Below are 23,958 nucleotides of genomic sequence, written 5' to 3' on the forward strand. Positions count from 1 at the left end.
TGAATGAGGCGGCGTAAAATTTGAAGGAATTATACGGGGCATTGGGTTGCAGACTTGGACTAATTTTAATGTAAATGTATAATGCGTATTTGTGGATAGTGCAGCATAATCATTACATTCATTACATAAAAAACCATAGCTACAGCATTCAAACAATGAACACTCATTATTATTTCATTTTTTACATTGCATCATCATAAATAATTCATTCAAACAGTGTATACCCTAATTATCTATCTGTGCATTCGTTACATTGCATGAACCGATTCACAATTCATACAGTATTTTAAAATGACAGTCTTTCTGTTGAACAGGTGCTAAAACTGGAGAAAGGCTCGCTGCCAGAGAAGATGGTGGAGTTGGAGTTGAGCGGCGGCTACGAGCTGAAGCTGGAAGCGGGTGCCGTGACGAGCCACGGGCATCTGTACCGTCTGCACGTTACCGGCTTCCAACGCGTGTTCGTGCTGAAGGGAGCCCTGGACCACGTGACCGCTGCCAATCTGCACGTGCAGCTCGCCAACTGCTCGTACCTGTTGCTGGAGAGCAGCTCTCTCCGTAGTGCAGGTGGCGGAGTGTCGTTGCAGCTGGCCAGAGTCAGCAAAGTGGTCATCCAGTCAGGGGCGTTCCACTCGCTGCTGCAGCTCACCGTCACTGATGTGCCCTCCCTCGAGCCGGCCTCAAAGGCCTTCTACACTAGCATATCACGGGACCGACCTAGCACGCAGGTAAGACGTCGCCCAATTTCACACATATAATTTCCCTATTTCCTTATTTCACTTTTCCTACATCGCCTTACTACCCTTATTTCGATTTCGCTACAGACTGCGGTTTAAAACCAAAAAGGTTCAAGGCTAAATCTTATTATAGTAATCGCTTATCAATATCAATACCGTAATACTGTAGTAGGGTCCATGTTATAATGACAGCATTTGATTAACATTGGTGTTGCTATTCTTGTCCATTATTTGACAAACCAGATAGCGATATCCTTTTCTAGCTCCGCCACGTTGTCAGATCGTTTCATACTTGTTAAAAAGTAGATGATTATTAGCTTGACTCAAATTCTGCGAGAGGAAGTTTTCAAGTATTTCTTGAAAGCAGAAATTGTTCAAAGAATAACAGAAATTTCCCAATTTTGTCTGAAATTATACATCTCAAGTTCTTTCAGAAATAAGATGTTAACTAGAATCCTGAAAGAAATGCGTGCTAAGAATAATTGTAAAAATGAAAAAGGCTGATTGAAGCCTACTCTTACTTCAGTGAATTGGCTTCTACTAATATGAATATAATCTTTATATTTTTACAATTTTGTTGCTGCACACAAATTATTCAGAGAGAACAATATCTCAAGCAGTATCTTAGTTTTAATAAATCTTGTTATCTCTAGCAGTGTTTCTTGTTTTATAAAAAGGAGTGAATCAATTCGAAATCTTTTTAAGACAAGAAAACAACATAAAGTTGAAGGATGGGAATGGGTTCCAGTTTTACTTGAGTCAATTCTCACATGAGCCCTAGGCTTGGGTAATAGGAGATATTGGAATTATGGTCGTGATCAGAAATGAATGGTCCAAGTTTTAGAATCTACAGATGGACTTCTGAGCACCGGGATGTAATTTTGATATTCATTACTCCAGATACCCTCAAAATATTGAAATGAATCAATACCTTTCTAATATTGGAATGGAATCAATCACTTACCCAACACTGATATACAATTATCTGCCAAATAGCCTACTCCGGAACAGAAGGCTGGAAGGGTTCTTGACTGTACCAACTTTAACTTGATTCAAATGTTCATGATCTGATAAGGAAAAACATCAAAACTGCTTCAAGAGTGAATTCTATTACCCATTTTTCAACTTCAAATTATTTTTTTATGGATATTTCGATTGAAACATAATGCTTCAAATTAAATTATTTTTTCCAGATCCTTCTCCAGCGAGTGAGAATAGAAACGTTGGAGACACAGGTTTTCCCATCAGCCCTGGCCGAACTGGTGGTGAGGGACAGTGAGATAGTGAACGTGAACAGTGAAGCAGTGGACGCCATTGAGCTGCGCCGCCTGAGCATCATCAATTGCTCGCTGAGTCGCGTCAAAACCAACGCGTTCTCTTCAAAAGTGATTGTCGCGCACTTCGAAATCGACAGCACCACCATTGGCCTGCTGGCCACCCACTCCATCAGCTCTGGCATTTCCACCATGATTGTTTCAAACAGCCGGTACGTCAAATGAGAAATTCTACATTTATTCATATGCAAATACAATTCAGATAAATTCAGGCATTTTTACTGATAAATTGTAGGCCTAATTTATGAATATTTTGAGAGAAAAACTTTGGATTACATGGAAGAAACATAAATCTATATTATAATAAAGGAAAGAACTGGCTTATACACGTACGGGATAGGAAATTCACGAATGACGCATCATCAAGTCTTGATCAAGATTTGATGTATTATGGAGTATGATGTATTTAAATAATGGAGTAAAGTAAACCCTTAGTGCCGGTTGCACAAAAGCCGGTCAAGTTTTAATTGTGATTAATTCCACGAGAAGCCGTCTTATCAAAAAGGCCTTCTCTGATTTGTTCACCTGTAATTAATCACGGTTAAAATCTAACTGGCTTTTGTGCAACCGGTCTTTAATATTTTATGTGTTTCAAACACCTGTGTATACCAATACCTACTAGTAGGTATTGATAATACTGACTTGTGAATATTCAAGTCTTTTATAGAATTATGGCAAATAAAAAATTTGATTCTAGAACTTAATTGATCAACTTGAAACTCTGCATATAGATTCTTAATTAATCAAAGATAGTTATAGGTATATTTAAAATTCTTTAAGGTAGGTCTATAAGTGTATTCTTCAAGATTTCAGTTTGTCAAGTTTTTGATTGGACCTTTTCGGAGCACGGGTTACCTGCTAGTAGGAAATATTAAATAGCTACGATAGTAGAATTGTTTGTTATACGAATTCTACAATACTGTATATGAATTTCATATTATAATATTTAGTCCAGTCAAATGATCGTTTTCCAGGAAACAGCCCCGAAAGAATTTTTCTCGACGGTTCTATATGTATTTTGGGGCGCTGAGTTCTAATCTAGAATTTGCTGACACGACAGAGGGCGGCTTCATCCCCAAAACCCCCCCAAAAAAACCCTAAAATTTCGGACATTTTTATTTTTTCTATTTAATCTCGAAAACTTCGATATTTTTGAGAAAAATCATTCTCTACAAAATTAAAGATAATAAAATTTCCAATAAGTTGAATGGTCGTGAAGGATTCTACCATTTTTGGTTCCGGAGCTACGAATTAAAAAAAAGTTTTTTAAGTGTTTTTCAAAATTATGCAAACCCACCACTTCTACCCTATACAACTTGGATATGTTTCTAGTATAGATAAAAAACCACACATCACGTGAAAAAACAAATTATTCTGAACAGGATTCCTTAGGAATTTTTGAATTAAATTTAGTAGTGGGGGGGAGGGAGAATACACCAAACTTGACAAAAAAATAGTATTCCCCCTCCCTCCACTACTAAATTCTAAAATTCCTTAGGAATCCTGTTCAGAATTAATTGTTCTTCCACGTGATGTGTGTTTTTTTATCTAAACTAGAAAAATATCCAAGTTGTATAGGGTAGAAGTGGTAGGTTTGCATAATTTTGAAATCCCCTTAAAAAATACATTTTTTTTGGAAATTCGTAGCTCCTGAACCAAAAATGGTAGAGTCCTGCGCGACCACTCAAATTATTAGAAATTTTACTATCTTTAATTTTGTAGAGAATGATTTATCTCCAAAAACTCAAAGTTTTCGAGGTTAAATGGAAAAATTGAAAAAAGTCCGAAATTTTAGGGGTTTTGTGGAGTTTGGGGGTGAAGTCGCCCTCTGGCGTGTCAGCAAATTTCAGATTCGAATTCACCGCCCCAAAATACATATAGAACCGTCGAGAAAAATTCTTTCGGGGCTGTTTCCTGAAAAATGACCATTCTGGACTATACTGTATTGTTATTTGAATTAATCACTTTTGAATACGTAAATAACGACATAGCAGACTGATTTGAAGAGTATTATTCAGCCAGTTTGGAAATTATTGAATTTATCATTCATAGTTCTTCTATTTGTATATCCTGCTCAATAAATGAAACATGACGAATAGCTGAACGTCTGTGTCAAAGTTCTGTATGGCTGAATGACTCAGTGTCAACGTTCTTAGGTTTACTTTATTATTACTTGCTCTGAAGTGACGTCTGTTCCTGCTTCTAGGCAGCTAATTGAATCATTATAATGGAAATTTGTGAACAATAAAGTCAATAACGATTAATTTTCATTAAATTTGTCCTATTCAAATTTCTTAGTAAGAAACGTTCTCAAATGAAATTGGATGCTCAAGATGACTTGACTTAATCTAATTTCAAAGTGTGGATGCTCTAACAATAAAGTAATTTGTGCTTGTATATACTTTATTATAAATCTTGCTGGGGTGATTAAAATATAAATGTCGATGATGGTTTGCTCCATTAGTACGACCATAGAGAAACAATAGCGTAATAGCTTATGCTTTGTTTCTCTATGGTACGACTCATACGAATTACACGTTGGTTACGTCATCCATCATCAGTCTGAATCGATACTCACATTTTTTAATATTGTAGTTTCATATATCTTATAGGAGGAATCAATGGTAATGTTAAATTACAAATGAGGTATATAATGTATATAATATACAAATATTTGTGCATCCAAATATGAATCTTAAATTCTGAAAGCTATTCAGATATTCTTACAACTTATATTATCGAATTCTGATACAACTAACGCTTAAGGTCAATTTTCTATACAAAATACCTGACGTCATCTAATTCAAATCAAGAAAATGTTTGGTCTTCAATTGGGTGCAAGTTAGGAATATTATCAAAATGCTCAATAATATTCAAACATAATAATATTATATCTCGTATATTTTTGAATACGGCAATAAAAAAATAACTCAATCATTTCAATTTCAATGATATCATGGGGTTTTCCCTTTATTTTCAGAATCGAAGCAATACAAGAGGAAAGCTTCATACCGTCAGCAGTTGCAAAAATGGTTCTTGTCAACAACACATTCCACCGCATCTACAGCAACGGCTTCAAGCTGAATGGACGGGAGGGCGGCGACACTTCGTGGAAGCACTTGGAAATAGAGAACAACACTTTCGACAAACTGGAGGCGAACGCCTTCGATGGCAGGTACATCCCGCCTGAGAGCGGCGCCGCATCCCGGGCCACCTTCGTCTTCAGAGGCAACTACATCGGCTCCACCATCACCAGCTCTCCCGTATTCAACTTCGGTCTGAACACCGACGTTAACGTTACCATTGACAATAATCATTTCTTAGAAGTATGTCGTTGCAATACCAATAGGATATCAGGAATAATCACGGGAACTGACGACGTTATTGAAGAAATCTTGTACAGCAGCTTTTGTAAAACATATCCCAACTGGAAACACTGTTTCGATGCCAGCTATGTTCTGATCACGAATTTCAGTGAGAAAGTGTGTGGGGAAAATTCGAGTGAGTGTGAAATTAAAGAAACTACAGTGGTTGAACGTGGTATTATCACTACTTTGGATTCAGCTTTTCAAAACGATGAAGGGTTCGGAGTTGAGGGGGAAAAGACTGTACTGAAAGCTATTTTTGCATTCGTTGTGCTTTGTGTTTGCATCATCATGTTCATTTCATCAGCAGTATGGGTGTGCAAAAATAACTACCTCACCAAAGGACGAGTGTTGTTTGTGATGTCAACCGAATCCTTGTTCAATCTGTTGTCTCGTGTTGTTGAGAGATCAACGACAAGCGTCACACGAAGTGAATCGACTCATTCGGTGACAATCCACGAGTACGCCGAGCTGCAGAGGCAGCCGAAGGGGCAGGCAGAGGTGGATGGGGAGTCGCCACTGGAAAACAAAGCCACCCAAACCCTGCCCGAGGAACTCACCCATGAACTGCTGCAAACGTTGCGGGAGAAGCTGGATGACCCAGAGAACTACAGTGAGGCACGGGATATGATCGAACATCTGTACGATCTCATCAAGGTGGAAGAAAGTTGTAATCAGAACTGCACCGCTGAAACAGTGATTGATTTCGACGAGTTTGAGCCTGATGACACAAACCATGTGTACGACGAGATCAAGCCGAAATCGAAGAAACAGAAGGGCAGCAAGACGTGTGTGTCGGTTGGTACGAGGGCTCCGTCGCCCGACAAACTGCTTCCGTTGAGGGCTGTCTACGCGGAGGCGAGGCGCAGATCGGTGCTGCTCAATGAATACGCCGAACCTCGTGACAAACGTCCAACGGTTCCAGCTACTTACGATTACGCAGAGTTGCCGAGTGGATCGCAGAGTGCTCCTGATGCGGCGACTGCCGCTGTATCACTGCGTGCCTTAGCCAACCGTCCGCTGCCCGAAAAACCCCCCCAAAACGACCCTGGTGAAGGCCCGTCCTCTTCACTTTGACAACTGTGATAAATATTTTACTAGGATAGAAACTGATTCGAGTGAAACTTCCAGCCATATTAGTACAGGACTAATGACTAGTGCTTTGAACGTTTTTGGGATGTGAAGATGGAGTTTTATACTTTGATGACAAACGAACAACTATGATTCTTGAAAATATGTCAACATTCAATTATTGTACTGGAACAGGAAATTATTTTCCATGTCTAGGTTGAACAACTTTCAATGATGCCTTAGGAGTTCTAAACTTTCACTGTAATTACCTATTTAAATAAATAATTGTGTATCATTCAATAAATAAATGAATAATTCTTTTTTTAATAGCTTGCAATAATCAACTCTACTGCTGAAAATTAATTAAAAATTTCATATTCTACAAATTGCAAACTTACACGAATAATTGTGCTGATACCAGAAATGGAAATTGTCTGAAAAATTGTATTGCTCGGGGCTGATTGATTTTTTACTAGAAACTGATCTTACTGATTGTTCTAGCAATCTGTCTGTGCATATTGCATAGAACGTGGCTTAAACATACTACTCCATAAATCCATACTCTAAGCCTACTCCATATCTCATCCATCCAATCTAGGATAAATTGCATCCTTCGTTAATTGAAGGATTGCTGGATTTCTAGATAAACAATCTTCAAACATCAGGTTTTAAATAGCATTTACATCTAACTTGCAAAATGGCTGCTTATTAAGAGATCTGGATTTTTTGAAATATTTTCGCCTTGAATCTATCAATCTGTATTACAATATTAGTCTTTAATTTTCAATCTCCGGAGTAATTTATCATATTATATGTTATACGTTGATTGATATTGTGACTACTGAAAAAAATACTTCAATCAATTTTCCAACTAAATATTCTCTAAATTCTATACATTTATTTATATTACTATTGTTGAACAATCAATATTTTTATTGATTTTATACTTTGTATATTATGTGTTTTGTGCCACGATATGAGAATAATAATCGTGGAATGCTCTTGTCATTAGATTTGTATTATGTATAGTTTTTAGAAATATTGTTGATCTAACATAGTAGATTATTTAGCAACTGTTCTTGGGAATACCATAAGTCATGTCATGTATAAAACAGCTTTCTTGTTGAAAAAATTGAAGTAAGAGGTACCGGTACCGGAAAAATAAATTATGAATACAGTACATCATTTTATTAATAAATTAATAATAATATTGTTGTTATACCAAGTCATATTAATAATAAGTATTGTTAACGTGATTGATTTTAATTTTTTGAATCGTAAAATTTTGAACTTGTGTTTTGGTGCTGTTGTAGAAGTAGGAAGTTATTGGTTTGCTTTTAATTTCTCAACAGGTCAACTGCAGTTCTTTCTAGAAGATCTTTTTAGTAAACTGAATTGTAATTTTTATAGCAAATCTTTAGATATAGATTAAATGAATTTAATAAATTGAATTTTGATATTCAAACTATTGTCCCAAATATACAATCTGAAGACTTTCGCGATTAGTTACTGAAAAAAAAATTGCAAATGTAAATATATTCCATCGATTCTGGATGCCATTATGATTATTAACAATCACTAATTAAGTTACATTAGTTTCGTATTTTATTTTAAGTTGGAGGTTGAGTGCAATGTGATAAAATTATTAATTACTTTATTGTTGTTGAACAATCTTCTATTTTATGAATTGTATGTGGAGATCGATTTGATAATTTGCCACTAACAAGAAAACAACTAACTAATTGTGTAATTCTGTAGTACCTATTTTAAGAGTCGGACGATATGTAATTCACATGATGCATAGATTTTAGTACATTTATTGACTTTGTCTACTTTTCTACCAAAGACAATTATATAGTAATTTAGATATAGACAACCGTTGAACATTGCAAGATGAGACGTAATTTCGAACTTTTGATAAATTTATAGGACTGAAGTAAAATTGAATACCGTACTAATCTACTGGTTGTAAAGCAATTCATCGAAATTATAGTGAAATCAACAGATTGGAAAAGTATATTTCTCCAACAGTATACTGATGGCTCAATCATTGTAGATTGAAGAGTTGCAATAATTCACCTTGAAACCTGAAATCAAAAAATTATACTTCTCTTTAATACGAAGTAATTAATTTCTAATGCCATTAAAAATTAGATTTTAATAGCAGAGTTTTGTATGTGTTTGTCACAGAAAGTGGCTTCTCCTATAAATTTTTTGTGGCCATAGAAGAATGAAGTTATACATTTATATTACTACAATAGATATTAGTTTGTAAAAGAAAATTCATGATAATTATTGCATTGAGATTAATTAGTTGAATACTCTATTGACATTATTTGCTTATTACAAGCTTATTACAGTAGGTACCTATCATGGATGTAAAATGTAATGGTTCCATGACAAATGCTCTTTTCAAGGAACGTTCTGATTGTAAAATCATATAAAAAACTATCAATTTACTTTTACCGTACTAGTGTTCATATATTTTGAGATAATAGTCAATAACTTATGTTATGAAATTCAATATAATCAAAGTAGAGAAGTTTTGAAAATTATTAATCAAACTAATAGCTCAAATCGTAAATAAATGTTAGTTAATGAAACAGAGTTCAGTAAAAAGTTTAGAATTGAATCAAAATAGAGATGAGAAATAAATTCTGAATGCGAAAGAATTCTTAAACTTGCAACATATTAGTCAGTAAGTGAATTTTTTGTAATGAATCATTAAATTAAGATGTTGACACCTTCATTCTCCGAAACTGGATGTACATTAACTTTGAAATATATTTTACATTCCAAATTCTATAATATTGTTTTTCTTCAAGTTCATTTCCCCCTATTCTTCTAGATAGATTAATAATTATAATCTATAACATGAATAATTTAAGCTTAGAAACAATTTCCAATGATTGGCACTAACTACTAAGCAATAATGCATTCAAAATACAAAATTAAAACAAGTCTCACATTGGATATTGCTGGATGGTTTTAAAATATCATGGAGCAAAGAAGAAACGTGCGAACTTGTTGTTGTACTTATGTAAGGTATTCGAACCAGGAAAATTCCAATGATCAATCTTCATAGTTTGAGAGAACAAGAGGATAGAATAAACAATTTGCTTTGTCTCGTCAAGCCCACTTTATTCTGCGGAGTGCTTTAAAATAATGAAACTTCATTCATTTCGCTCAGTGAGTATATAGAATGTAATGAATGTAATGAGAATGTAACTCACTGATTTCGCTATGAAAAAAGTTAATTCGTATGGCTTTTGTTGGTGTAGACCACGGATCACTCCGTGATTTCGCTATGAAAAAATATCACTGATCTGATCAACCCCATAGAATGAATGTCAATCGATAATCGCTGATCAGCACCAACTTAGAGAAATGGAATAGTAATTCTGATCCCATTGATTTTTATCTATAAATATTTCTTACTCTATGTTACCAGCAATAAACTATAATATTGCATTATAGCAAGATGCATCTCACTAGGGCCGTTTGCACAGATTTGGTTTGAGCTTTCTAGTGCTTCAAATCATATACCACATGAGTTCATCAGGTATATATATTTAGCTTTAATTACATACACTGTGCAAAAGTCATGAAAATGTCATTCTATCGCACTATCATGTGTCGTTCAATCGTACTCACAAACGACAATCCCAGATCATGATTTAATAAATATTACCGTCAAATCTTGAATTATAAATAAGAAAGAATTAGATTTGAATTGTCGTTCAATAATAATTATGATAGAAAAAGAACATTTTTAAATTGAACTGATAATGAAACATTTTTGGTGTAGACTGAACTAATATGAATATGAGCTGGACTCTCATCAAAATGAAGTAGGTGCAATGAAATGCAAATTTTTAATATCTTCATCAAATACAAAAAACAAATCGTGTTCAAATCTTTCACTGTTGAAATGATATAAATCATTAAACGAGAATCAAGGCAATTGAGAAGAATATGAGAAAACTTGGGAACTCATTATGGACTTTCCATTCCACCAAGTATTCTTCATCTGCCTCTAGGCAAGAGTATTTCTAAAGTTTTAATTGAACACAGGTAAAGTTAAAAAAACTGATGATCCGTTGAAAAAAGCGAACAACTTTACAACCATATTAGGAAATAATATGGCCAGGAAATAGTTTTAATTTTCAAAATGATTGGTTTTGTGACAACCCAAAATCAGAGAAAATGAAGGGATGAGGTTTGAAGTTCGGAGTAAATCTAAGTTGCTATATGGATATAGGTATTGAAATAAAGAGAAATTCCTCTTATTTTATGTTTACATGAATTGAGGAAGTCAAGCAGCCACAAATAAGTAGAATATGATACTCAACATTGAAGCATATATAAATTGAGCAAGCAGTGTCACTAGAAAGTACAAATAACAAGTAAGCACGTCACTGCAAATAAAGTATCAGAATTAGCATAAGTGTACTGTAAATACTGTATACATTTTCACTAATACCACTTCAAGTCTGAAAATCTTACTTGAAGAATAATTCAGGAAATAATATTTACAGATCATTGTTAGCATAAATTATCTATTAGTCATTAAGCTACAGATTATGATATTATAATAATTTAGAGCAAACTTATCAGTGAACCTCATTTGAATAATGTCTTTTTCAATCTCTTTTATGCAACCTTACCGAATGTCGAAATCTATCATTAAACAGGTGTGTTGACTGTGTTTGGAATATTAAGAACTGTTTGTTTTACTTTTCGGCCATAGGCTACAACTAGGCCATTATAATGAGCGTTAATAATGGGCTTGAAATGCAGAAGCGTTTCGCATTGGCAATGATTCCCTGGGTGGTCTGATCACAATCTTAATCAGCCAATTATCGAATAAAATCCAGCTAATCCGTCCAAACGAGTTCTCTTCTTAATCAGATCAAAACAATAATCCATTCTCCATGATAAGCGTAAGAGATTGATTAAAGTCCAAAGCCTTGTAATGAGAACTGTAACAAGATTATATTCATATTCATCAAGGATACACGCAACTTACAATGTTCAACCATTTCCAGTATTGGATTTAGCTCAGTTTATTGGCTATAGGCTATTTCAATGCTGGCTATAGAAATACATCAAGTAAAATAATCAAAGTATTTATATAACAATTTGTAAGAATCTTCTTAACTATACTCCGTACAAAATTACTTTTGACTTGGAGGAATATGCGGCGCAGAGAAACGGAGGGAGATCAGCCAATTACAGTGATGGATAGAGCATAGGTGGAAGCGCAGTTGCCAATCTGTCGGTTAGAATCAGTCTAGTCAGTGCTTGCAAAGAGGAAACTTCGTAAGTTTAACATGAGCGCTCGAATACTTCAAATTAGAGAACGCTGGCCGGTTCAGAACGGTGACATCGCCGCCGTTGTATCCCTGCCACTCTATGCATTCTCTGCTGCGCATGTCCATCCCTAGTCAAAAGTAATTTTGTACAGAGTATAGTAAGTTTTTTATTGGACCTAGGTAAGATTCCTGAATATGGGAACTGGAAATTCTCAATTTTCATGAAGTATTAAGATCTAAAACTTTCCCAGATAAGATAAAATTCCCGGAAATAGAAAGAATATTATATGGAAGGAGAAGTTGTATCAAAATTCATTTCATTTTATATTTGGGAAGAGAGAAAATTAATACTCAATAACTGAATTAGCAACCTGCTCTTCTACAATTTGTGATTATATTGGATCATTTTGTGACTAGAATTGGTGATTACACTGGATGTTTTTTTACAAGTCTCATGAATAAAAGATAGAAATATTTCAAAATTGCTCACTTTTTCAACACATTTATAAAATTAGTTTTTTAAATGTCATTTTGTCGCAAAACACATCCCTCACTCAGTGAATGAAATTAGAATAGAACCGGCGCGGCAAGTTGAGACTTCTGAATGATGGCTAAGCCAAGGAGCCAACAAGATTGACTGTCTCCTGCGCCGCAAAGGATTATTCAGGTTGAGAAGGAGTGATGAAGTTATTCTCACTACCACCACAAAAGAAGGAAATGTAGAGCCGAGTGTTCACTAATGACAAGGCTGCTGCACTGCAACGCCAGGGTGTGCATTCATCAAAACGGCTTTCCCCAGGCAAGCAGATATTTCTGAAATGGCAAGCGAGTTATGGAGGATATTGTGGCGATGAGAATGGCGAGAAAATGAAGTCAGCTGATAAAAAGTCTCCAACTGTAGACAATACCAAGAAGCAGGTTTCAATCTACAATCATCTATTTCAACTCGACTAGGATATTTTAATGTGAATGATTCTTATATAATAGGTGATTAGATAGTAATCATGCATAAATTAAATGCCCAAAGCAAAACTCCAATCTGAATTTCTATTACTGGAATGCGTGCTCTTCAATAATAATAGGAACATGATTGACGATTTTTTCTATTGAGGACTTGTGGAAATTAATATTGGATATCATATTTGTTCCTGGATTCAATAATGTCACGTTTCACTGAGATTCCGGAAATTATTTTTGTAATACCTATAATTATAATCTAAAAGTTTAATATAACTATAATTTCTAAATTATTTTCGAATTGTTTTTGTTGTGATTTATCTCAGCCTAAATTTTTGTCGAAAAAAAATCTATTCCAAGAGAATGTACTGGAAACCAGTAATCTGCAAATAAATACGGGACATGAGAAAAAGAGCGAATCTAAATACCTAGAAAGAAGATGAGAGTACTTTTTAGACAGTGGAGCATCCAGACAAAAACATGTTCAACTTTTCAGTGCTGTCTCCACTCTCCACTCTCCAGTTGGGATGTTGGCGATGCCAGCCAGGTTTGTCAGTGTCTTATTCTATTAAAAATACGCACCAACACTTCATCTTGTCAGAACGGGCCCGGACTGTGGCATGAGGAATGTGATGAATACCTTATACCTACCCCTAGTCTATTCTTGTTTCCTGATCCTGATACCCAGTTTAAACAACACCTACTGGTCTAAATCTGCCTAGTGAATCATAAGGCGTCTCAATAAATACTTATCTCTATTCAACAGTGTAATCAGCTACAAGAAGAATTTGAAAAAATAAATAAAAATAATGTAGACAGGAATTCTACGTAATAATAATAATAAAAAAACTACCGTAAGAAATTGTTGGAGAGGAGAATTCTCATGAGTAGGCCTATCATGAGTTATCAACAAATATGAGTTCAGTATTACTATTACTGTACCACGGAGTAATTTTTTTCCTTTTCCTTCGTCCTGGTACCCCCAGAAGAAGGGAGTTTATCATAGAAAATATAACAAACAAAAATGAAAAATACACTTATAAAAAGAAATCTTACAAACAAAACAAATGAAGAATAATAAAAAAAGCAAGAATGACAAAAGATAAGAAAATTCCTTTTCAGTGGAAAATTTAAAAAATTATAAACCAGACGAAATATAAATTCTCCAAAACCTTCTAAAGAAGGTTTGACTGGAGAAGTCAAGTTTTACATTATATTAAAAAAAAACATAGAAATAGTACATTGATATAATCAATCAGTGATCTCAAAATAATAATTTTCAATTCAAATCATATCAAAAGAAAAATAGTTGTCAATCTTGAGTAGAGAAAAAAAATTGATACATTGATAATAATTCATTTAATTGTATTTAATAATAATAATAATAATAATAATAATGCCTGGCTGAAGCATGGTGTCTTGTTCATTGAAAGAGAAGGCTTCATGGTGGCTATACAAGACGAAGTGATAGCCACCAAAAATTACAAAAAATATATAATGAAGCTACCTTTGAACGATGACCTTTGTAGACGCTGTGGTATGGCATCAGAGACAGTACAGCACATTGTGTCTCCCTGCCAGTCAATGGTAGGCACTGAATACCTCAAGAGGCATAATGATGTTGCTGGCATACTGCACCAGGACCTGGCATTAAGGCATAAGTTGATTGTCGAGAAAGTTCCTTACTATCAATATGCTCCAACTTCAATCCTAGAGAACAATACCCACAAGCTGTATTGGGACAGATCTGTGCTGACTGACAGAACGATTCCACATAACAAGCCAGATTTAATCCTGATGAATAAGCTGACCAGGGAAACAGTCTTAATAGATGTAGGCATTCCATATGCTGCCATAACATGGAACACTACTATAGTGGAAAGATTTCCAAGTATCTCCCCCTGGCAGCTGAGGTAAAGGATATCTGGCATCAAGAGAAAGTGGAAATCGTTCCAGTCATAGTATCTGCAGTTGGATTGATGGGGAAAAAGTCATCTGGGTGCCTCGAGAAACAAGATCTACTTGATGCAGAAGGCAGTGATGCTCAACACTGTATCAATGGTTAGGGCATTCTTAAACCTAGCAGCAGAATAATTCATCAAAGTCTTGTCATAGACCGATTTTGATGAAAAACTCACATAGTAATGTGATGAAAAATAAAAATAATAATAATCATAATACTGAGGGTGATGCCCACATAAGCTCTTAGGTCTGTGCGTGGGTAATGAGTGAGAGGGATGATGAGAGATGACGACTACTCTTTAGGTAGTCGGGACCGACGGCTTATCGTCTCCTCCGAAAGACGGGGTGGCCGTATCTATTTATGTAATAAACAATGTTGTTTCCCTTTTTTCTGTAGTATTTCATCAACTCTGTTTTGAATATACTCTAGAAAGATGATTTCGTATTGTTTTGGGATGTAGCTCGAGAAAAATTGATTATAAGATAAAACCCGTTATTTCGGCACGTTGCAAATCATTGACACAATAATAAATCGTTTTTAAATTTTGTATTGGTTTTTGTAATAGTTTGATGGACTGCAGAGCCTTCTCAAAAAATCAAAAGGGAGTAAAATATAACAAGTACTAGTATTTTTTCAAATAATAATTTAATATGATAATAAGTAAGGCTTTACGATAGAATATTATTGCTCAGCTGAAAAAATAGAGCATAATTATCTAGGAGCTTCTCAAAGCCATAAATTGTTATCTCGAGATTAGATTGCCTCAGTAATTATTGTCACTTGTGTTGGTGAATACTGTTTACGCAGATTTCGATTAAAATTTCAGAAAGTAAGGAGGCCACGGTCACTGAGGATGACGGAAATATGAAAAGTTTTTATCCCCGGAAATTCTCGTTTCTCTAGCCAACAGGCAGATTCACATTGTTTTTCCACCCGCTAATTTTCATATTCGGGGCCTCTGTTGTGGAAATTCTGTGTTTTGTGCAGTCATTCATCAACTCAAAGTTCTCATAATGGGGAGATGACATATGGTTTACTCTTCTTACTAGTTTGGATTTGAGGCAAAAATAGTTTTATTTGGAGATGCATTACGAATCATTATGAGAACCATCACGATAACATAAATAATGCAGTAATATGAAAGAATGAATTCAGAGACTGAAATAAAAACCACAAAGCATCAGAAGCTTGGAAAAGTGGTGCATTGTCATTTAGGAAGCACTGCACCATCACCTGTTCAAGAAGATGGGAGGATTGGGCGCCGGCATTTTATTTAGATTTAGAACAGGAAATCGAAAGCAAAACTCGGAACAAAGTGTCTGCCACGCCGCCATCAACACCAAAATAGATTGTCTCTTCCTCTGCTCAGAACAAGTCGAAAAATAACACAAAAACAAGTAGTCAACCCACAAAGGCACGCATCATTATAAATCGGCTACTGCAGACGACATAAAAAAATACATCAGCTAGTGCAGGCATCTCGAAAAACAAGGAAAATAGTGCATAATTGGAAAAGATCGATTTCTAGAATAATAACTCATAGAAAATAGGATAGTTTATCAGAATGCAGAAAGTATTTGTACAATTTTCAATTATTTTAGAAAATGGATAATAATTTGACAAAGGCAGGATTCTGCTTTAATTCTCACATCCTCCATCTTAAGAATTTTAAAAATGCATTGAACCAGACAGAAAGCTAGTTTCATTACTGCAAGGAATTCAAGAATTCTTCAATGTTGTTTTCCATCACGAACTGCTTATTATTAAATCACTTTTATTTCATTTATTGTAAAATATCTGACTGCTAGTCGTTTTTTCTAAAAGCAAAAAGAATTCAAGAAATTGATAAATCTGTCTTTCGGTGTCTGAATTTATAAAGAATTTTTATATTAATCGAGAATAATTTATGATCTAATTATTATTCATTCGATATCATAGGCATAGAAAATATCACCGAAAAAAATAATGAAAAATAAATTTATTACAAGAAAGAATAAATTACCTTTACTTATTCTTTATTGCTAATAGATTTAATCTGTTTCACCATTTAACCCAATTATCTACGCTAGTCGGAATGAAAAAAAAAATATAAATCAACGGAATTGGAACTGAGAGGATCGCAAGTCGCCGAAACTATTGAGGGCTGGTCTGCTGTGAACATCTTTATGCACAGACATGGAGGAGAAAAGCGTTTCGCTGTTCTCAGGAAAAAGGATTAGTCTAAGAACATTGCTTTCTCCTTCCTTCACAGCTCCTGCAGTGCCGTCTCTTCTATTGGATTTATTAGCGAGTCGCAAATATTTTTAGACACGCACTGGTCTGCACACTTTAATGCGAATCTCTTCCTCCTTCTCTTACTCCTCCTCCTCCTTAGTCCACATTTTCGTGTCTTCCTGGACTGTCTCCTCAGTGTCACACTAACTCACAAGTCTGGGCAGACAGTCTTTGTTCCCAATTCAGATTCCACAGGAATATTTTTGAATCCAGCCATTAAATTTTTTCAGCCATTGTGACAAATTGAAGCTCTGCGGTTTTAAATTTGCAGCAGGAAATGTGATCACGTTTGCAATAGACTAGGAAATTGTCCAGAGCTGTAATAAATTATTATAGAATGTTCTTTTTCTAACAAATAGTAGCAGCGAGAAAACTGAACTTATATGAAGATTATTATCTAGGCTCTATCATGTTCCATCTGCATTACCACTTTCAATAATAAATTCTTATTGAGAATTAAAATCGATTGTAACCATTACCATTATATCATTTATTGAAATGTTATAGCTAGGTATGAGCATGGGAAAGAATTATTTCTCTCCCATTTTCTGTGGTTCAAGAGAGGAAACTTGGAGAATGAAAGCTTTTCTTTTCTAAAATCACGAAGCGTAAGTTGATGAACCTTTTTCTCCTTCATTACTCTCCCCGCTTCCCCGCTTGCATGCAATGTCTCACAACGCTGTCAATTGACACGAATTTATCGTTCAGAGCTTTGAAAAAACCTCAAATCACGAGCTATGACTGATTTTTGGAACTTCTTGATACATGAAAACCAGTGTCCTTCTTATTTGATTGCAGGCTTGTTATTTGGAAGGAATCAAAATATTATATTATCACTTTCCTCTCGGAAGTACTTGAAAATTGACAATTGAACAAACACAGTTATCTACAGCCGTTAAAGTAATCTATAAGTAAAACATAAACTGTATAAATTAAAACATCATACAAAACTGTACTATGAATTACATGAAATTGAAATTTATTTATTTCCTTCTTCTTTTACAAAATACAAAATATACAACATCAAAAATGTGAAGAAGGCTTCTCATGTGGGCAAATGCCTGTTTAATGCGAGTTTACATACATTATACCTTTTTTCTTTAGATTCAAATAGTTTATAGTTTTTGCTTTTTAAATGTGATTTTGTGTTTAAAAATTGTTTTCTTGATTTTAAAATTTATAAAATAGGAACTCAGGAAGTGAAAGTGCAAATTTTTAGTGAGAAAACATGAAGAACCCAATACATAACCTATAAACTTGAGTGTTGATAGGAAATGACATTGGGTAATAGGGCAAGGCAGAACATCCGAAAGGATCTCTCTGCCGATAAAAGCCATAAGAATAAATAAATAAATTTAGATTCAAATCCAGCTCTAAAAACGTATTGAGGAATGTGAAAGATTCTTTACTTAATTCCGTGATAAATTGATCAGTGATGCAATAAAAAAGATACCAGCAACATTTCAGATAAATTCAGGCAGGCTGAGATATTACGAGGGGGCAGCGACGTTGTTTGAATGAAGTGCCTCCACTAACAGAAATACAGCCGGACATTTTTCCAGCGGGCAGCCGGCGAGGAGTGTATTTTTGTGCTGACCGAAGGGACAAGTCATGTGCAGGGACAACAGGAGCAGGCTGGAGAAAAAGACCGGCGATTATTTTTGAAATATTCACGTTGGGCGGGTGGCGCGAAGGGAGAAGTGTCCAGCCCCGTATTTTGAATAATGTTGCCGTATCGCTGGAAACTAACACTGGCAGGCCGGGGTTGAGAGAGCCAGATTGGTAAAAAATGGAGGAAAGGGAAAGTGGGGACGGAGAAAGATGGAAATACGTAAAGAAACGGTTGAGAGTGAGAGAAAAGTGTGAAAAGTATGAAGGAAAGAGATGGAGAGATTAATGACTGGAGAGGTGTTTGGCCAGACGACAGATCTAAAAGCACACCATACATTGAAGACAGCTGAAAGATTATTTTTGAAATAAAATGGGTCCAACTTTCCATACAACACGTGTAAAAGTTGTGATTTTTATTCTGTTCTTATTTCCACCAGGATTTCTTTGTTCAATAGTGGAATAATTATTTTAGAATGCCCTGCCGTAGAAACTTGGTTCAATTTAGAGGAAGAATTAGGATAGACTGCTTCTAGAAATGGTGTCCATAAGATAGAATGTTTTTAGATGGAAATATGACCAGTACCGCAATAAATACGTTTTTCGGAGTGGAAATTGTGAATTAAATTAAAAATGGAGTTCACTTTTCCAGAAAGCTAATAGAGGATCAAGCCACATTAGGGAATTAGATTGATTCAAGCATATTTTGAAAATTTACTAAAACAAAATGTAAGAGAATACACTGAGCACTGAGAAAGGAAAATAATTGAAATATTATGGGATTTGGGTAAGGGGTGTAGATTTGGCTGAGAAAAGGTAACGGAAAGAATGATCAACTGGAGATGAACGGGAATTTAATTCTATTGACATGAGATGGATTGAGTGGAGAATAAATAATCAAATATATAATAGAGATGAAACGAATGCAATAATCTTATGATAAATGAAATATATTATGAAATGAGGCGAATAACTAAAGAAAAACGAAAGATAGTGAAAAGTGCTGCACCCGGATTCAATATGAAGAAGCATAAGATATGGAAGAACAGAAAAATTGGAGTGAAAAGAGCTGGAGGAAAAAATCGCATATTCAATGGGGTGGTGAAAATACGGTTCAAGATAATTCAAAATCCGTCCATTTAGGTTGTGGAGTGAGCCTGGTGGAGGAAATTACATTTAGTACGGGGAAAGATTGAGAAGAATAATTGGATGAAGGGTATTAATTAGGATTCTAGGTTAACTACTGAACGTGATGAGCAAAATAATAATTCAAGGCGGGGAGAATAATTAATTGCACCATCAGTCTCTAGTGCAATGTTCTTCATGGATTCTAATGAAGCCAGTCTGGTATCCTCTGAAATATATTTTTAAACCTAAAAACCCACAAGGACATCTAAGATTTATCTTTCCGAGGATTGCTCTGCCTCAAACCACAAAAACTCAAATATTTTCAGAGCTCAGAAACACAAATTCTCGATATCTTCAAATCTACTTTATACAATGAGGTGGAAGAAAAATGTGATTCACTGTAGACGAGTAATATCAGTAAGATGTGCTCACGGATAGTACAAAGCTTACATTATCATATCAACTCCGATTATTCGAATCGCTTTCAGAGAACATACGCAAAATCGCCGCTAATTCTAGATATTTCCAAAAAGCATTAGCCACTCTTTTAGCGAAGTTTACTTGATAAAGTATTGAATTTAAAAGATATTCCGGGCGAAAATGTTATGAAAAAGGCACTCCGTGGTCATTTTTGAATAAATCATGAAAAGAGTGGATGAAATGAGACGATTCGCCCGCACATCATAGTTTGGTTAATTCTAAACACTTTCGTGATAAAACCAATCCGATAACTGAATAATAACTGAACACTGAATAATAACACAATAACTGAATAGCAAGCGATATCAAAATTTCTGTCAATAATGACCGCCATCGTGAATTTTTCAATGCTGTCGAATATTTTCGTCATCATCAATATTCTTATTCGGCTTGTTGTAACGAAGAGATTGAAACCATTTGCAATGGATTGAAACCACAAGTCCCTATCTCTGAGTAGTCATGAAAAAATCGATTTTATGTTACATACTGCGTATGAAAAAACGCACCAGAAATCATGCAGGGTTTTCTTTGGAGGGCGCTAGAGAACACATTTTTTGACGTACAGCGCATGAAGATATATCGTTCCAAAGTTGAAAAAACACTCTAAATTTCATAGAAATTTCTTTGTATCTCTTGCATAAAAAAATTTATAATGGAGTGAAATTTGAAGATTTAGAAAAAAGTTTTTTTGGGCCTTTGAAGGTTATAACTGAAAAATATGAGTTTTATAGGAAATTTTATAGAACTAAAATTGTAGAGGAAGATTTAAAAAATAATTTCGTCTAAAAAAACGGTTGAATATCTTGAACGGTTATTGAAATACAAGCGATATAGCAGAACCCTGAAAATTTAGGCGGCCATCTTGTTTCCAAGGTGTTGGCCTGTGATTTCGACTTATCATCATCTCGATCCTTATTATGCTAGACCTAACGAAGAAATTGAGAAATGTTCCACGGTTGTTACCCAAAAATGAGCACGTAATGACATTTGCGCTAAAAATATCAGAGCCACACATCAATCCATCGGAGACAATGAAGTATTTTTTGTCTCCAAATCGAGTCCAGCTTCTCATCTTGCCCAACAGCTTGACAAACGGAAACAGCCTTTCAGAGAGTGGAGAGGATCTGCTGACCTCTGCTTGGCAGTAAGCTCAATCGCTCAACAGCTCCGAATTAAATTAAATTAATGGTGTCCATCCATTTGTCAAGATGGCGGCAATATCAATAGACCCCAGACCTGCCAGAAGCAGTGGTCAAAATACTTCACATTGTTTGATGCGGTCCATTAAATGTGATTGATAATTTATTTATGGCTTCAATGGCGTCTATTAATGATTCCATCAGTTTTTGTGGGAATGAAAGTGTAATGGTGATTGAATAATAGTTTCTAGGACTGAGATTGTATGGTAATTGTTTTCTAGGAATAAGTAATATGGTCAAAATTAACATGAAGGATAGCATGAGAAAATGAAAATTTATCATTCAAGATGTTAAATTCAATTAAAGTAGGCTATTATGAATCATATTTGCAATATTATTATGAAAAATCACCCACAATCTTCTATATATATAAAAATGTTATGTTGGTTTGTGTGTAATGCAAAAACTCCAAAAGTACTGGACCGATTGAGTTGAAATTTTAACATGATATAAAATCCGCATCAAGGATGGTTTTTATCTACTTTTTACAATTTTCAGGGGCGCTACGCTCGCCCGAAAATTTTTAACTTTTTTGTTTATGGATTTTTCCGATTTTTGACTTCACATTCGGGGTCAGCTCGCGAAAATAAGTCGATTAAAAAAAAAAAAAATTGACCGGGCTCGCAGGGTGGCCCGGGGGGAGGGGGTGAAACTTTGGCCATTTTTGGCCAGATTTGAGCTGAGCGCTGCTGCAATCAAAGTGCAAAATCTGACCGCTAGATAGCGCGCATGTTTCAAAACGCAGCTTCAACAGGTTCGTGAGATATAGAGTACCGGTAAACTACACTCTTGATTACCGTATGTTTTCCGGTACAATTATTGGATTTCAATTACTTTCGCAATTCAGAACAAAGAAAGCATACCGATGCTTTTTTTCGCATGGACAACTGTATGTTGCGTGTTCCCGAGTCGGCAAACCAGATAGTCTTTATATTTACGCAGACAGTGGAAAAACAAAAAATATTGTATATAAACAAGTATTGCAAAATTAAACTTATATGAAATGTATTCTTTGTTTTTTCTCATTTCTCAACCATTCGCAAACAGAGAGTGAGAATAGGGAAAAATCTGAGTGCAGAAGAAGGCCTTCCTGTAAAATTCGGCGTGCCACAAGGAACAGTTCTTGGTCCGATACTGTACCTCATCTTTGCCAATGAGTTGTGCTCACTCGACATTGGTGGCAAGATTATTGTCTTTGCCGACGACACAGCTGTGATATTTCAAGGCAACAACTGGAACGAGACTTTCATAACCGCTGAATTAGGCATGGAAAAAATTACACTTTGGCTCCACAGTAATATCCTGACTCTCAATTCATCAAAATAAATTTCTAGCATTTTCACTGACGGACTCCAAAAAACCTGTACGAAATACAATCAAGTTACATCACTGCAAAATAAATCGCATAGACTGCAATTGTCCATCAGTAAAACGAACAGATAATATAAAATATTTAGGAGTTATAATAGACGACTTACTTTGGTGGGACAAACACATCATACAGCAAACAACAAAACTCAGGAAACTGGTTTACAGTTTCATTCAACTCCGACAGATACTCACACTTGATACGTTAAAAATTGTATATCACGCATTGGTAGAGTCAATAGCAAGATATGGAATCCTGGCATGGGGAGCTACGTATTTCTGCCATATCAATCCTGTTTTTAAAGTCCAGAAACTCATCCTCAGAATAATGGGACAGAAAAATCCACTCTACCCTTCAGATTCTCTATATGAAGAGCTCCAACTACTGAGCATCCGACAAATTTACATTCACAAATTACTCACATTCATCAGGAAAAACCCGCAGTTCTTTCTCAACATGGACCACACCCACAGCACGCGAAGAAGGAATATTGATCTAGCAGTCCACAGGATGACAACAACTGCCGCCCAGAGAACAGTCACATACTTAGGACCGAAGATTTACAACAGGCTGCCAATGGACATCAAGGAAATGGTACTGGTTAATATATTTAAAGCAAAAACAAAAACTTGGATAATTGAAAATAGAATAAATTATAGTGAAGACCTTATTACAAACTAGATATTATGAATATTATTAATTCATTTTTTATCAATCCTTTTTAAGAGACTATTCTCAAATATTTTTTTCTTTTAGAATCTAATTATTTTCCATCAATAATTTTCTATTTTATATATAGGTATTCATTTACTCATTTTAATTTCTTTTTTCTAAAAATTTTGCTTTTTTTCATTTTATTTCTCACATAAACATTATTTTTCCTTTTAGTTTTGTAATTGCACAATAAACCAGATTTAACAGCTCACATAACACAGATGTTCATAATTTATTTAACAAGCATAATATTTGTGGTTTCCCAACACATATTTTATATATAGTGGGGGCCACAGAAAAAAAAAAATAAACATTCAATCACAATGTGCCACTGCGAAGCGTGGCAGGGTACAGCTAGTTCTTCATAATATTCTATGTTGAAAGTAAGCTTTTAAGGAATTGTTGAATCGTTGGATTACTGCACTTTTGGAAATCAAATTGTCATAA

At 35.0% G+C, this 23,958-nt stretch overlaps 2 protein-coding genes across 2 annotated transcripts in view; one reads left to right on the forward strand and one right to left on the reverse strand.

The window, feature by feature from the left end:
• Positions 1 to 9,308, forward strand: part of LOC120351944 — a 43,606-nt gene extending 34,298 nt beyond the window's left edge. The window contains exons 2-4 of the mRNA XM_039430922.1: positions 315 to 725; positions 1,928 to 2,220; positions 5,049 to 9,308. Coding sequence (XP_039286856.1) covers positions 315 to 725; positions 1,928 to 2,220; positions 5,049 to 6,510 — 2,166 coding nt within the window. The 3' untranslated portion in view covers positions 6,511 to 9,308. The remainder of the gene's footprint in view (positions 1 to 314; positions 726 to 1,927; positions 2,221 to 5,048) is intronic.
• The window catches only part of LOC111048490 (E3 ubiquitin-protein ligase MYCBP2), a 287,490-nt gene that overhangs the window by 127,566 nt on the left and 135,966 nt on the right, over positions 1 to 23,958 (reverse strand).

This window comes from Nilaparvata lugens, chromosome 6 (assembly GCF_014356525.2).
Source record: "Nilaparvata lugens isolate BPH chromosome 6, ASM1435652v1, whole genome shotgun sequence".
Classification (NCBI taxonomy): Eukaryota; Metazoa; Arthropoda; class Insecta; order Hemiptera; family Delphacidae; genus Nilaparvata; species Nilaparvata lugens.